Source organism: Phyllobates terribilis, unplaced genomic scaffold, assembly GCF_046119375.1.
Source record: "Phyllobates terribilis strain yellow unplaced genomic scaffold, ASM4611937v1 Scaffold_1__5_contigs__length_1240528914, whole genome shotgun sequence".
NCBI lineage: Eukaryota > Metazoa > Chordata > Amphibia > Anura > Dendrobatidae > Phyllobates > Phyllobates terribilis.
Genome location: NW_027362761.1, coordinates 704,233,073 through 704,250,323, shown reverse-complemented (window position 1 = coordinate 704,250,323; position 17,251 = coordinate 704,233,073). Strand labels below are relative to the sequence as shown.

General features: G+C 42.5%; 1 protein-coding gene across 1 annotated transcript in view; it reads right to left on the bottom strand.

The window, feature by feature from the left end:
- The window catches only part of UPF1 (UPF1 RNA helicase and ATPase), a 132,368-nt gene that overhangs the window by 21,643 nt on the left and 93,474 nt on the right, over nt 1-17,251 (bottom strand). Inside the window, exons 9-10 of the mRNA XM_073685945.1 lie at nt 11,750-11,858; nt 5,730-5,889 (exon numbers count right to left, since the gene is read on the bottom strand). Of these exons, the coding sequence (XP_073542046.1) occupies nt 5,730-5,889; nt 11,750-11,858 (269 nt within the window). The remainder of the gene's footprint in view (nt 1-5,729; nt 5,890-11,749; nt 11,859-17,251) is intronic.

Sequence of the window (17,251 nt, the reverse complement as noted above, 5' to 3'; positions counted from 1 at the left end):
CTATGTGCCCACGTTGCAGAAATGAAGCAGAAAATTTCTCCTTCATTTCTGCAAGTCCTCTCCCGGAAAAAAGCATGCGGAATTCCGCACGCGTTTATTGCGCGTTTTTCGTGCGTTTATCGCGCGTTTTCCACATGCGGAATTGCCTTGCGTTTTTTAATGCATTGCACAAGGCAATTCCGCTTGCGGAAACGCAAAATTAATTGACATGCTGCGGATTTTTGAGAGCAGCATAAACGCTGCAGAATAATCCGCAGCATGGGCATAGAACTTGCGGAATCCCCTTGGGGACCATGGGGTGCAGATTACCTAGCGTTTAACAAGCATTTACGCTGCCGAAATTCCGCAGCATAGACGCTTGAAAGAAAGCTACATGGGCACCCAGCCTAAACCTCCAAAACTAATGCGATGGTGGATGCCTACAACGGTGAGCTCATCTAGTTTTCTGCTTTTGCATATTATATATTCATTTTCTTTTTTTACAACATTGAGCAGCGTGATGTATTCCTGATTTATAGCGAATTCATCAAGAATCTGTGTACACAAATGCCCGCATAATCATCATGCTGTACATCCTCTGTACAGCACTTCGATGCGGGCAGTCTATACATAAATACACTGCTCAAAAAAATAAAGGGAACACTTAAACAGAATATAACTCCAAGTAAATCAAACTTCTGTGAAATCAAACTGTCCACTTAGGAGGCAACACTGATTGACAATCAATTTCACATGCGGTTGTGCAAATGGAATAGACAATAGATGGAAATTATTGGCAATTATCAAGACACCCTCAATAAAGGAGTGGTTCTGCAGGTGGGGACCACAGACCACATCTCTGTACCAATGCTTTCTGGCTGATGTTTTGGTCACTTTTGAATGTTGGTTGTGCTTTCACACTCGTGGTAGCATGAGACGGACTCTAGAACCCCCAGAAGTTGCTCAGGTAGTGCAGCTCATCCAGGATGGCACATCAATGGGAGCTGTGGCAAGAAGGTTTGCCATGTCTGTCAGCATAGTGTCCAGAGGCAGGAGACGTGGAGGGGGCCATAGGGAGGGCAACAACCCAGCAGCAGGACCGCTACCTCCGCCATTGTGCAAGGAGGAACAGGAGGAGCACTGCCAGGGACCTGCAAAATGACCTCCAGCAGGCCACAAATGTGCATGTGTCTTCACAAACGGTTAGAAACCAACTCCATGAAGGTGGTATGAGGGCCTGACGTCCACAGATGGGGGTTGTGCTCACAGCCCAACATCGTGCAGGACGCTTGGCATTTGCCACAGAACACCAGGATTGGAAAAGTTGCCACTGGAGCCCTTGTACTCTTCACAGATGAAAGCTGGTTCACACTGAGCACATGTGACAGAAATGACAGAGTCTGGAGACGCCGTGGTGAGCGATCTGCTGCCTGCAACATCCTTCAGCATGACCGGTTTGGCAGTGGATCAGTAATGGTGTCGGGTGGCATTTCTTTGGAGGGCCACACAGCCCTCCATATGCTCGCCAGAGGTAGCCTGACTGCCATTAGGTACCGAGATGAGATCCTCAGACCCCTTGTGAGACCATATGCTGGTGTGGTTGGCCCTGGGTTCCTCCTAATGCAGGACAATGCCAGACCTCATGTGGCTGTAGTGTGTCAGCAGTTCCTGCAAGATGAAGGCATTGAAGCTATGGACTGGCCTGCCCGTTCCCCAGACCTGAATCCGATTGAGCACATCTGGGACATCATGTCTCGCTCCATCCACCAACGTCACGTTGCACCACAGACTCTCCAGGAGTTGGCGGATGCTTTAGTCCAGGTCTGGGAGGAGATCCCACAGGAGACCATCCGCAACCTCATCAGGAGCATGCCCAGGCGTTGTAGGGAGGTCATACAGGCACGTGGAGGCCACACACAATACTGAGCCTCATTTTGACTGGTTTTAAGGACATTACATCAAAGTTGGATCAGCCTGTAATGTTTTTCCACTTTAATTGTGGCCGTTACTCCAAATCCAGGCCTCCATTGGTTAATAAATTTGATTTCCATTGATGATTTGTGTGATTTTGTTGTCAGCACATTCAACTTTGCACAGAACAAAGTATTCAATGAGAATATTTCATTCATTCAGATCTAGGATGTGTTATTTGAGTGTTCCTTATTTTTTTGAGCAGTGTATTTATTTTGCGGTCGATATTTTAAGACAACAAATCTGCCCTTAAGTCTATGAAGATTCTATTACAGCCACTGTCCCGGGAAAGGCCATCTACTAGTATTTACATGTAGAGATAACAGGGACTTTGAACAAGCACACAGCTCAGAAAAGTGAGAGCAGTGATTTGGAAAACTGCTCTGGAAGCTATCGATAAAAGATGCCAATGCTGGATGCCGTAGGGTAATTGTGATTAAGCAAGACTGAAAAAAGCCCCGTCAGGAGCTGGAAGGCAGGATAAGGGAAGGGAGCAGATAAATGAGGTTTAGAAATCAATGGGCTGGTGAGAGGTGGCTGGTATATAACACGTTAACACTAGTGTTGGGTTAAACGAGCACGCTCGGGTACTAGCTGAGTAGTTTCGGCATGCTCGGCATCTAGGTGTCTGCCGCGGTGGCTGCATGTGTCGCAGCTGTTAGACAGCTGTGACGCATGCAGGGATTGCCGGACAAACCGTTAATCCCTGCATGTGTCACGGCTCACAGCCACGACACATGCAGGCTGACACCTAGATGCCGAGCACGCCGAAACTACTCAGCGAGTACCTGAGCGTGCGCGTTTAAAATGTTAAACAAGCACGCTCGCTCAACATTAGTTAACACCTCTCCCAGAATGTAACTACTGCATACGCTCAGTCAGGCACTAGTGGCCAATCTCCATAGAAACAATCTGTACACTATGCAAGATAAAAGGGCTTATTGCAGGGAAATGACAGCAGATACCATGAAAACAAGAAAGTTCGCAACTGACTTGCGTTTTCTAGCTAAAGCAATTTAATAATATGAGAACACCCATTTTAGGCCATGAGCCCACATTGAGTATTCGGTGAGTTTTTTACCTCAGAATTTATAAGTCAAAATCAGGAGTGGGTAAAAAAAAAATGAAGTGGTGACGTGTTAAAACACTATGTCCTACTCAGGCACACCTTCCAAACATTAGTATATTCCCACTTCCAAAAACATTCATCCCCGTACATGAAGGCATTGATTTTTTGGTAATCAAGGTGCTGTAATGCAATGTAGAAAGTATGAGATGCAAGTGCTTAGCAGATCAGCCCAAAGATTTTCTCCCTTAGAAAAATGAAACGTAAGTCATAAATCACTGCAAGGTGTGTATAGCAAAACACACAGAAATAATCCAGAGCAAAGTCCCTTACATTTGTAGCGGTGTAGGTCTGTATGTGTCTGGGATACCACCCCGGGAAAACGCCGTTTCGCCTAAGCTTTATCAACAGGGGCATTACAGCACCTTGATTACCAAGAAGTCTCCCTGAAATATGTACTTTTTCTTGTATCATAAACCTTAAAGAGGACTTCATATAATGAATATTGGATACATTTTTAGGATACACTGAGCACTATGCACTTCATGTAAGTTGATATATACATCTTTGACATAAGCCAATTTGAATATGCGGTGATATATAGAAGCTTTGTAAGCACTGAAATCTGGTTCTGATGTGCCTGCTTGCTACACAGAGATGCCCATACGCTTGATTTTAAAATTTTGGAAATATCAATAAAAAGTATATTTTAATTATACTTTGTGTTAATGCCGTCATGTACAGGGACTAATGTCTTTGGAAGTGGGAATAATATATTCCCATCATATTTTTCCTTTGATTGTTTCACTCCAGGGCTTGTCTCAAATACTGGAGGTAAAATACTGACCAAAAATACTGAGAGAAAAAGATCTGCTTTATCCTTATATAAAACGTATTTTTCGGACTATTAGACGCACAGGACCATAAGACGCACCTAGGTTTTAAAGGCGGAAAATAAAAAAAACTAATTAAGCATAAAATGTGGTCATGATGCCCTGTTAAGGGGGAGGGGGACTGCTGCTGACATAGTTATAGGGGTAATGTCCCCCAATTCTATTAATATCCCCCTTCCTGGTATGCATAACCCCCCCTTTCATGCCTCATCCCTGTGCGCATGTCCTCCCTTCATGCCTCATCCCTGTGCGCATGGCCCCCCCTTCATGCCTCATCCCTGTGCGCATGGCCCCCCCTTCATACCTCATCCCTGTGCGCATGGCCCCCCCCTTCATGCCTCATCCCTGTGCGCATGCCCCCCCTTCATACCTCATCCCTGTGCGCATGGCCCCCCCCCCTTCATGCCTCATCCCTGTGCGCATGCCCCCCCTTCATGCCTCATCCCTGTGCGCATGCCCCCCCCTTCATGCCTCATCCCTGTGTGCATGGCCCCCCACCTTCATGCCCCATCCCTGTGCGCATGGCCCCCCTCATCCTTGTATGTATGGCTGCCATGATGCCCGTCACTCTGCGCATGGGAGTGGTGAATATTAATTGCCTTTAATAGCGGGTACACTGACAGCCGAGCGCAGCAGGAGCCACGCTGCGGCTACAGCGTGCGCGCTATTAGGGAGAATGAATGGTCACAGCTCCCCACGCACGCAGTCCCGGCACGGGGAGCAGTGACTATTCCGGCACAGAGCGGGACACAGCGCTGGAGGAAAAAGGAGGCGAGTATGAAAGGGTTTTTTTTTTTCTGTGCAGCGTGACGGGGATCAGTGGGTGCCAAGCATACCTGGATGAGGGGGGCCATACATACAGGGATAAAGGGTGCCATACATACGAGGAAGAGGGATGAGGGGGGCCATACATACCAGGAGCCGCGCTGCGGGCACAGTGTGCCGGTTATTAAGGAAAATTAATATTCAGTGCATATTCATTTTCTTTAGTAGAGGGCACAGTGTAGGCTGCAGCAGGCAGCAGCTGCCTCCTGTGCACCGCTACTCCACCACTGTCTCTTCCCCCACAACCCACAGTATTTATATCTGACTAAGATGCACCCCCAACTTTCTTCCAATATTTTGGAGGAAAAAAGTGTGTCTTATAGTCTGAAAAATACGGTACCCCTCAAATATTGTAGCAGCAATTTCTTTTAATAGTGTCAGCTCAAAAATTTTTTTTATACAGACAGGGATGCATTACAACTAGTGTTGAGTGAGTATGTTCTGTCCGAGTACTTACAGCTGCTCGGTGATATGGTTGAATCGCTCCCGTGTGCAACTGTTTGACAGTTTTATTACATGTGAGGAATGTGTAAGAAATAGACATTCCTCCCATGTAATAAAGCTGCCAAACAGTAGCAAATCATGCACACGGAAGCGATTTAACCTCATCACTGAGCAGCTGTAAATACCTGGAGCTCGGCCCGAGCATACTCGCCGAAAGGGTTAATAGAACATACTCGCTCAACACTAATTACAACATATATTGATGCATGCAGTCAAGGATGCATGTGCAGAATATACTTGCCATACGTGGACACGTTTATACACACAAACACGGATGGAACCCCCACTCTCTACAGTGACCGAGACCTTTGAAGACCCCCCATAATAAATGATAACGGAGGCCCCATGCAGCTATATTTACAGCATATTCATCAAGCAAGACAGTGGAGTTTATATCTGCATTTTCATTTTGTTCTGACACAGAAGCAGGGAAAAAAAAATTGCCAATCCTAAAATATCCCGAGAATAACTGGTCCACTAAGTAATTTTACCTGGGAATGGTTGAGATCCGGTAATCCTTGTGCTGTGAACCTCTTGGGAAGCTGGCATTTTATAATTACATCTTCCACTTCATGACCCAAAAGCTTGTGATAAATGTAACCAGAAACTGAAGTTTCATCTACAGCAAAGGTTTTCAATGCGCTTTGCATTCTACATAAAGTAAATAAAAAACAGTAAGACACATGATCAAGGAGAAACACCGCTTTCATTTTACATGAATACGATACTTAAAAAGTAATCTGCCAACTGGATCAACCCTCCTAAATAGTCTATATGCGCATGCATATGAAGCTGAATAAAACGATAGCTTGATATCATAAAATCAGTCTGATTCCAGAGAAATCCACGATTTTCTTATATGTAAATGAGCTAAGACCTACTGGCTGGATACAGATCTCAATGAGAATTTGCCTCCAGAGCTGGTTTTGAATGAAAGTGGGTCGTTAACAGTGTGATGTGTAATGACCGCTCTCTGATCTCCTGACTTACATGTCTATCACTGGTAACGCCCATCGTCCCCCAAAGTCACAATTGCATGGAGCTGATGGGATACCAGGGCAGCAGGTGCCAGCAGAAGGCCTATGTACTTGCATAACAGAGCTCCTGTTGAAACCCATTCTGTAGCTAGGTTTGTGCACATACTGAAATAAAGTTGTACTGTAGTATATAGAATAAGCAATCAGGCGATCGCAGATTCAAATCCCATGACTGGCACAAAAGAAAAAGAAAAAAAAAAAGGCTTCTTAAAAATTCTGAAAATTTAAAAACTAAATTTATCTTTTTTTTTACTAAAAAAAAAAATAAAATATTTCAGAGGGTGCAGGACTCCAATATATCAAAATATAAAATGATTGAACCCATATGGTAAATGCCATAGCACAAAACAATTTTAAAAAGTCAAAACTGCTGTTTTTTTTGTCACATCTCAGCAAAAAAACACAATGAAAAATTTGCTGTCAAGACCCGGGGTCTTCCGTGGGCTTAATACTAAGACAACACAGGGTGAGGGAAAAACAGTGTGCCAATACTTTATTGAACCAAAAAGCGGACAATAAACACACAGAACAGTCCCAGCAAATACCCAAGATGGTACAACATTACTCAGTCTCACCCTTCTGCTGGCTCACATGAGAATAGAACAGCTGCGACTTTGGGACTTCAAGGGCCAACTACCTCAAACAGTGGCTCCCCTGCTTTTAGCAGGCCCCCACAGAGAGGAGGTAGCAGCAGCTTAGGAAGCTGACTGTCCATCGAGATACAAGGCCAGGAAACCCGAGGGTCCCACCCTGGCCTCTCCGAGTTTCCATGGGGCCAAATGACAGACTGGTCCCAATCTGGCTTATCCAAATGTCTCCATGGGTTCCAGGCGACCGGAGGGTCCCACCTGGCAACCCCAAACATATCCATGGGGCCAGGTGACTTCATCGTCCCAACCTGGTCTCCCCAAACATATCCATGGGTTCTCTGATTGTTCCGTATCTTTTGAGTGAGGACCATATACCCTTAGGCTGGAATCATGTAGAATCCAAATCTGTTTATCATTGGATAAAGCCATGCTACCAAGCTGATGGTCTGACGAGTGTGTCATCTTTGATTTTAATTGCCAAGTCTCTTTCAATTCCCTGTTTCAAATCGCTTTGCAGCAGGATAGAAAAAAAATTTTTTTTAGATTTACATATGTGGCTAAGGTCAGTCACAGGTCAGAGGTAAAGGTGCAGGGCTCACTCAGGTCTCATTGTTTGAGCTAATCAATTTCCATAGTTGGCATAGCAGGGGGCTCTTTAGATCAACTTTCAGCTGGCTTTAGTAGAATATGTAATTAGCATATTAACAAACATCATTGTTCACAGACCCAAGAGAAGACAACAATCAGTTATATAAATAATCGTATGTCCTTCTTGACCAGCCACAGAAACACATTTACAAGTCAACACAAAGATAATAGTGCATTCCTCATGGATTAACAAATCTAGACGCCTGGCTGATTAACATTAGAAGTTGTGTCGTCACACACCCCATGTACCCCAAAATGGCATCAATAAAAAAATGAATCGTGTCATTTAGAACTTCAGCTTATCCTGCAAAAACCAAGCCCTCATTCAGCCAATGTGCATATAAAAAAAAGAAAAATTGCTCTTGATCGAAAGGGATGAAAAATCAAAAACGGCTGTGTCATTTGTTTGGTAAAATATGTGCCAAATCAATTCTTAATGCCAAAATCAGGTCTTCATTCACAAAAGGACAAATCAGGGTAGTTTCCAACCACATTTTTGTAACTTTAACAGGTAAACGTTTTTAAATTGTAAGAATAAAAAAAAAAAAAAGAAAAAAAAAAGTGGTCTGTTGGAAAACAAGCATTTTAACCCCTTGCAGACGGTGCCAAATTATGTACTTAATGACCAGGCCAAATTTTACAATTCTGACCAGTGTCGCTTTATGAGGTAATAACTCTGGAACGCCTCAACAGATCCCACCGATTTGGAGATTGTTTTTCGGGACATGTTGTACTTCATGATAGTGGTAAAATTTCTTCGATATCACTTGCGATTGTGAAAAAAAAAAAAAACGGAAAGTCGGTGGAAATTTTTAAACTTTGAATTTTTATGCCCTTAAATCACAGAGATATGTCACACACAATAGTTAATAAACATTTCCCACATGTCTACTTCACATCAGCACAATTTTTTAAACAATTTTTTTTATTATTTGTTAGGAAGTTATAAGGGTTAAAAGTTGACCAATGATTTCTTATTTCTTTTAACAAAATTTACAAAACCTTTTCTTTTTTTTTTTTTTTGGGACCACAACACATTTGAAGTGACTTGAGGAGCCCACATGACAGAAAATGCCTGAAAGTGACACCATTCTAAAAACAGCACCCCTCAATGTGTTCAAAACCACATTCAAGTTTATTATTAACCCTTCAGCTGCTTCACAGGAACTGAAGCAAGGTGGAAGTAAAAAATTAACATTTAACTTTTTTCACAAAATGTTTACTTCAGACTCTTTTATTTTCACATGGGTAAAAAGAGAAAAAAAGGACCACAAAGTGTGTTGTGCAATTTCTCCTGAGCATGCCGTTACCCCATGTGTGGGGGAAAACTACTGTTTGGGCGCACAGCAGGGCTTGGAAAGGAGCGCAATTTGACTTTTTGAATCTAAAATTTGCTTGAATAATTAGCAGACGCCATGTCGTGTTTAAGGAGCCCTTGATGTGCCTAAACAGTGGAAACCCCCCACAAGTGACCACATTTTGGAAACTGGGCCCCTCAGGGAACTTCACTAGATGTGTGGTGAGCATCTTGAACCGCCAGGTGCTTCACAGAAGTTTATAACGTAGAGCCGTGAAATTAAGAAATCAATTTTTTTTTCCCACAAAAATGTAATTTTATCCCCAATTTTTTCTTTTCACAAGGGTAACAAGAGAAAATGGACCCCAAACCCCAAAAAGTTACCCCATTTTGGAAACTACACCCCTTAAGGATTTTATCCAGGGGTATAGTGAGCATTTTTGAACCCACAGGTACTAAACAGAATTTGATAACATTAGGTAGTCCTATTGAAAATTTTCATTTTTTTTTTTTTTTTTCAAGAAAATGTAGTTTCATCCCCAAATTTGTAATTTTTACAATGGATAATAGAAGAAAACGGACCCCATAATTTGTTAGGCTATTTCTCCCAAACGTGATGCCCCACATGTCAAATTATTGTTACTCCACACATCAGGGCTGAGAAGAAAGGAGCACTATTTGGCTTTTGGAGCACAGATTTTGGTAGAATAGTTTGTTGGTGACATTTGCTGAGCCCCAAAGGTGCCAGAACAGCAGAAAAACCCTAAAAGTGACCCCACTGTATAAATTACACAACTCAATGAATTCATCTACTGCTGCAGTGACTATTATGTAACATCTACGCCAGGCTTTATTCTGCAGAATTCCAAATATCTCAGTTTAGCGCCCATACATTGTGCCTCCATAAAGTGTAGTGCCCCCATACATTTCTCATGGTGACACATACCCCGTAAATTGTTAAGTGCTCTCCCCACTACAATAATGGCAAACATGTGGCCGCTTACTGCAGTTTAGACACAAGTGGGGCATTTGGATTTGAGGGCGCAGAATTCAATTGATTTTATCTGAGGGGGCGGGAGCCACGTTGCTTTTCTAGAGTGTGTTCTACCAGTAACGTGGGACCCTCCTATAGTTCCAGTGACAGATGACGGGCTTGAAATTTTGTGTGGGATAAATTAGGGGTTTTATTGGTAACATTTTGGGGTACATAATTTTTGATTGCTTCCAGAATAAGACTGGATCGCCAGTCTGCGCTGAGCGCTTACGTTGGAGTTTCCATGCAAATCCCACAAAAATGCGATTCAGACGAAACCCCAAATGGAACTACCCACCACAGAGAGGCAGATGGAGTCTGTTTGACGTCTGCTCTGGTGGTCTCCATCTTTTTAGGCGCACACAGATCTGTGGTCGTCCACACTTGTGCGCTAAAAAAAAAAAAAAAAAAAAAGCCTAAAATGATGGTACGCCGCCGGAACAGAGACCAGTCCAAAGGGACTCCATCGGCCTCATAAGCGAGTGGCTCCATCTGGATTTTTTTGTCAGAATTAGGGTTTTGGTGATTTTACACGGAAACCCCAAAGTAAGCGTTCTGCGGAGAGTGCAGGATAAACGTGAGGGAAGCCTTATTCTGATTTTTTTGGAGGCAGAATGAAGAAATAGACAGAAGTACAAGAATAGTCCTTATTTTTATGCAGTTCACTATGCAGTATAAGTGATAAGGCGGATTTATTCTTCAGGTCGGTGCGATTATAGCGATACCAGATTTTTATGTTTTTTTTTAGGTTTTGCTGCTATCACACAGTAAAAATGCTTTTCTATTTTTATAAAAAGTAGTTATTTTCGTTGCCATATTCTGAGAGCTATAACTTTTATTTTTTGGTGAACAGCACTGTATGATGGCATATTTTTTTGGTACAATTCTGAGGCACATAATTTTTGATCGCTTTTTATTCAGATTTTTCAGACACAGAATGAACAAAAACCAGCAATTCAGTTATTTTTTTGCGCCGCACACCGTGCGATAAAAGTGCTAAGACCGATTTGTTCATCGGGTTGGTACGATTACAGCGATACCACATTTTTTTTTATGCTTTGCTATTTTTACAGACTAAAAACAGAATTTTACAAAAAAGAATTTGATTTGATCATTATATTGTGAGAGCTGTAACTTTTTTTTTTTGCCAAATGAACAATATTATGGCTTTTTTTTACGGGATGGTTTGGTGTAAAATATAATATATATAGATATATCTATCTATCTATCTCTATATATACACGACTTTTTGATCGTTTTTTATTCACTTTTTTTGAGTCAGTATGATGAAAAAGCGTCATTTTTGGCGTGTTTGTTTACTTTTTTTTTACAGCGGGTCGTTCTGGACACGGCGATACCAATTATGTGCAAGTTTTTTTTGTTTATTTTTGTTTTATCACAAACGCTGCGTTTTGAGTGGAGAAACGGATTTTAGTGATTTGTGTGCAAATTTTTCTGTTTTTTTTTTTACTTTTTCACTAAGTCCTTCTGTGGGATATGTGTGATTTTCACTTTGATCACTGATCTCATACACAGCAGTACTGCATACAGCTGACATCCGCGGCAATCGCCGCCGCTGGGCAGCACTATTTACTTATGCCTCAGCGACGCATTTTCACAGAACTGAGGCATAAGTGCCCTTAAGGACCATTGTAAAAATGCATTATTAAGGGGTTAAAGAAGTAGAGGCAAAAAAAAGGACACGTCACTGCAATCCATCAAGGACCTTTCAGATTGTGGCATCACAGCTCAGCAGTTTCTTGGCTTTTGGCGAGACAAAGAAAACTCCCTTGGAGCAGAAAAACTTCACATAAGGATTCTGGATACTGGCAAGGTAAGGTTTCATGCAATACTTACAATAAATACTACTTACAGCTGCGAAGAAGTGTAAATGCTGATTACATACCTGTCAAATGAAGTTGATTTCCATACAAAATCCACTTGGAAATTGTGAGTCACTTCCACTGGAGCACCAACACTGCTTCTCAGCTCTATGGCAATTTCATCACCATAATCTAAAAAGTTGTGTTAAGCCTTACAACCGTTTTATCTAGAGGTGCAATGTGCACAGTGGGGAATTTTACCACATTAGACTTTATTATATCGCACCTAGTCCATTGCATTTCATTTTTGAATGGGCCTGACTAAGCTCGATGCTTGTGGTATTTTTTCTTCCTAAAAAGTCAGGATCATATTAGGCAAATTCCATTGTGGAAATCATATTGACAATACAGTGTATGAGGAAGAGAAAATGCAGAATGAAAAACTTAAGACAAAGACCAAGTTTATTCACTGTACAAGTAGCCCAGGGAACATTACCCACTTCAACTCCCATTACTAAAAGTGCTGTGAAATGTGAGCGTTAACATCTAATAGCCCCAATAGGGCGATTTTCTGTTTCTGTGCATTTGTTTTCTTCTAAGAGCCATAACTTTTTATTTTCCAGTCTACATAGCCGTATGAAGTCTTGTTTTTGGCGGGACAAGAGGCAGTATTGAGTGATATTTACAATGTACTGAAAACAGGAAAAAAGTATTCTAAGTGCTGTGAAATGGAAACCCCCACAAAATTCTGACATTTTTACGCAGTTCATTCCACAGTAAAAATGAACTGGAAACCTGATTCTTCATTTAAGATTATGGAAATACCAAACTAACTTCATTGTTTGATAGTGTCAGTTAAACTTCAATCTATCCAAATGTATGTTTTTATATTTAAAAAAAGAGGATGGTTTGAATTTAAATAGATTTAAAAATTAAAAGAAATATAGAAATATATGTTTAAAAACAAACATTTCTTTTAATTTTACTTTCCAATCCCCTGGAATCCACAGGTCTAAGAACGTAGCAGGCACAAGAGCCTTCAGCATGGACACAGCTGTCATGGCTACTACTAATCACATTCTGGGAGGCAAGTGGGCACATGGAATAACACACTCTGATCGCGTGCCCTAAATGCCGCCAAAGATTTAACAGCCGTGATTGGAGTTCAGCCCCAGTAACTGCTGTTACATGCGTATGCCATCTGTGTGCAAATTGCCTCTTCAGAGAGGAAGAGGACTAGAACTCTAGTGCCACCTATTGAAAGCAACAATCCTTTTCCAATCATTATCGAACCTTTAGGTGAGCCTTGAAATAGGACTTCTTATAAAAGCCAAATCAGAATCTCAATTTGTAGACATTATGTTTCAGGGTATTGCCCCTTGTCAGTACAAAGTATGAGATCTGATTTGGCTAGCTGAGAGGCTAAGACTGGGATCTATGTGGTAAGGCTTCTCCTTGTGGAGAGTGACATGCCAGGTCTGGTACGCCAGTATGAGGAGACTTAAGGTTTAAGTTAAGGTGTTTAAGTCTCCCCATACAGGCGTACCAGACCTGGCATGTCACGCTCCACAAGGAGAAACTTTACCCCCTACATTACAATCTGTGTAACACAGCTGCCGTCTGCTATATATAGTGCAGGCTCAGTTTCTGAATCTGCGATACACAGACAGCTGATATTGGATGTACCAGTTCATCCAATGTCAGTAAGGTGCTAATTGAGACCATCCAGAAAAAAAAAGTGTCCTTAACGGTCCACTAAAAAAGGAGAAAATGTTTTAAAATCTTACTAATGCAGAGATATGATGATAGCCAATTGCAGGATAGGGATAAACAAAGTCTGAATTGCAAGCAGCTTACAGCAACCCACTGTAGTACAATGGCTCCGGGATGAAAAGGGAGTTGTGCATGTGTCATCCCGCAAGAGGAGAAAGCTGTTATACACTGTTAGGCTGGTTTCACACGTCCAGATATTTCCGGTAACGGAAAAAACAGTATCGGAAATATCCGTACCAGAATTTGCGAATCAGCGGTACAGTTAGCACTGTTCCCAAGCGCCGGGTGCTGAACGCTGTCCTCCTCATTGTTCCCTGCCGGCGCTAGCACCAGCAGGGGATAATGATGAGCGTAGTAGTCTGCTCCCGATGTCTCCACCTGCAAAAATAAGAATAAAATAAAAAAATACATATACTCACCTGTCCTAAGTGTCCCCCGCTGTAATCCATGCGACTGCTCAGCAGAGGAGCCAGGATGAATGACTCACTCCAGCGAACGGGCCCCAGATTTGAGCTCAGTGAGTGACAGGACACAGCTTGCTGAGCGCAGCTCCGGGGCCCGCTCGCTGCAGGAGTCATCCTCCCTGGCTCCTCTGCTGAGCGGTCGCATGGATTACAGTGGGGGTCACTTAGGACAGGTGAGTAAATGGATTTAAATTTATTCTTATTTTTACAGGTGGAGACTACTACTCATCATTATTCCCTGCTGGTGCTGATCGCAGTGGCGGCAAGGGACAATGATGAGGGCGCTAACAGTACCGCTGATTCCCAAGCGCCAGTACGTGTCACATGGATGGCATCCGTGTGCAGTACGTGCTTACGCGGAACCATTGACTTGCATGGGTCCGTGTGATCCGTGCTGCCAGCCAAAAACAGACATGTCTACGTGTGGATCACAAGAAAACACGGTCCATGGAAACACAATGACATGTGCGTAGACACATTAACTTGGGATTACGTGTGTCAGTGTCTCCGACACGTGTGGAAACTGTCACCACATGTACCGGAAATACTGACGTGTGAAAGAGCCCTTAAAGGGGTTGTCCAGTGAAAACCGATAAGTCATACACATGTATGTAGTGAGGCTCAATACAATACTGGCCGGGGGTATGTACAGTTATATGAAAAAGTTTGGGCACCCCTATTAATCTTAAGCTTAATGTTTTATAAAAATTGGTGTTTTTGCAACAGCTATTTCAGTTTGATATATGTAATAACTGTTGGACACAGTAATGTTTCTGCCTTGAAATGAGGTTTATTGTACTAACAGAAAATGTGCAATCTGCATTCAAACAAAATTTGACAGGTGCATAAGTATGGGCACCCTTATTTTCTTGTTTTAAATACTCCTACCTACTTTTTACTGACTTACTAAAGCACTTTATTGGGTTTTGTAACCTCATTGAGCTTTGAACTTCATAGCCAGGTGTATGCAATCATGAGAAAAGCTACTTAAAGTGGCCACTTGCAAGTTGTTCTCCTGTGTGAATCTCCTCTGAAGAGTGGCATCATGGGCTCCTCAAAACAACTGTCAAATGATCTGAAAACAAAGCTTATTCAACATAGTTGTTCAGGGGAAGGATACAAAAAGCTGTCTCAGAGATTTAACCTGTCAGTTTCCACTGTGAGGAACATAGTAAGGAAATGGAAGAACACAGGGACAGTTCTTGTTAAGGCCAGAAGTGGCAGGCCAAGAAAAACCATCAGAAAGGCAGAGAAGAAGAATGGTGAGACCAGTCAAGGACAATCCTCAGACCACCTCCAGAGAGCTGCAGCATCAACTTGCTGCAGATGGTGTCACTGTGCATCGGTCAACTATACAACGCACTTTGCACAAGGAGAAGCTGTATGGGAGAGTGATGTGAAAGAAGCCGTTTCTGCAAGCACGCCACAAACAGTCGTCTGAGGTATGCAAAAGCACATTTGGAGAAGCCAATTTCTTTTTGGAAGAAGGTCCTGTGGACTGATGAAACCAAGATTGAGTTGTTTGGTCATACAAAAAGGAGTTATGCATGGCGGCAAAAAAACACAGCATTCCAAGAAAAACACTTGCTACCCACAGTAAAATTTGGTGGAGGTTCCATCATGCTTTGGGGCTGTGTGGCCAATGCTGGCACCGGGAATCTTGTTAAAGTTGAGGGACACATGGATTCCACTCAGTATCAGCAGATTCTTGACAATGTTCAAGAATCAGTGATAAAGTTGAAGTTACGCAGGGGATGGATCTTTCAGCAAGACAATGATCCAAGACAATGATCCAAAACACTGCTCCAAATCTACTCAGGCATTCATGCAGAGGAACAATTACAATGTTCTGGAATGGCCATCCCAGACCTGAATATCATTGAACATCTGTGGGATCATTTGAAGAGGGCTGTCCATGCTCGGCGACCATCAAACTTAACTGAACTGGAATTTTTTTGTAAAGAGGAATGGTCAAAAATACCTTCATCCAGGATCCAGGAACTCATTAAAAGCTACAGGAAGCGACTAGAGGCTGTTATTTTTGCAAAAGGAGGATCTACTAAATATTAATGTCACTTTTCTGGTGAGGTGCCCATACTTATGCACCTGTCAAATTTTGTTTGAATGCAGATTGCACATTTTCTGTTAGTACAATAAACCTCATTTCAAGGCAGAAACATTACTGTGTCCAACAGTTATTACATATATCAAACTGAAATAGCTGTTGCAAAAACACCAATTTTTTATAAAACATTAAGCTTAAGATTAATAGGGGTGCCCAAACTTTTTCATATAACTGTATATAACTCATACATAACCTCTGCTCCTGGCTCTGAAACTAATGATTGGTATAGCAACAAGAATGCCTATCAATGGCCTGTGTGTCTGAAAGGCTAGGCAATGCACTACATAAGTAGTAAAGTACTATAAATTATCAAAAGATCGCATGGTCAAGTACCTTAAAAAAAAAATTAAAAAAAATTTTTTTTCCAGTTTTAAAGAAAACAAAAATGTTTTTTTCCGTGGAAAGAAGCAAATGCAAACCCCCGCAAAAACAAATACCGTAGTTTTCAGACTGTAAGATGCACTTTTTTCCTCCAAAATTTTGGAGGAGAGTGAGGAGTGCATCTTATAGTCCGGGTGTACGGTTGTGGACGGTTGTCTGGCTGTGGATGGTGAGGGGGGAGCGGCAGTGGTGAAGAAGCGGGTCACAGAGGTAGGAGCCGCCTGCTGCAGATAACACTGTACCCGCTGTTAAAATGAATATTCACTGCTACACACCTCTATGCACTGAAGCTGGCGGTGGGAGGGACTATGGGTGTGTGGAGCATGCTCTTTAATAGCGGGCACACTGTTACCCGCTACCAAAGAGCATTAATATTCACTATTTTCCACTTCCATGGGCCTGGGGAGAAGTGAATATTCATGCTCTTTAGTAGCGGTCACACGTGATCGACAAGCAGCTGCGGCTAACACTGTGCCCGCTATTAAAGAGCATGAATATTCACTCCTCTCCACTCCCATGGGCATGGAGAGCAGTGAATATTCCGGCAGCTGACCTCCGCGTGTGAAGTCATGTACTGCTTACAAGCTGATGTCAGCTGTTGGCATCAGAATAGAACGCCGCTGGAGCAGAGGGAAGGTGAGTCGAATCCTTTATTATTTTTATGCATGCTGCGTGAGGGGGTCATGTATACCAGGATGGGGAGGTTCCATATATACCAGGATAGGGATGGGGGTGCCATATATAGCAGGATGAGGGCATATATACCACGTATACCAGGATGGGGGATATTAGTTCAGAATTGAGGGACATTACTCCTATAACCGTGTCCGCAGCACATCCCC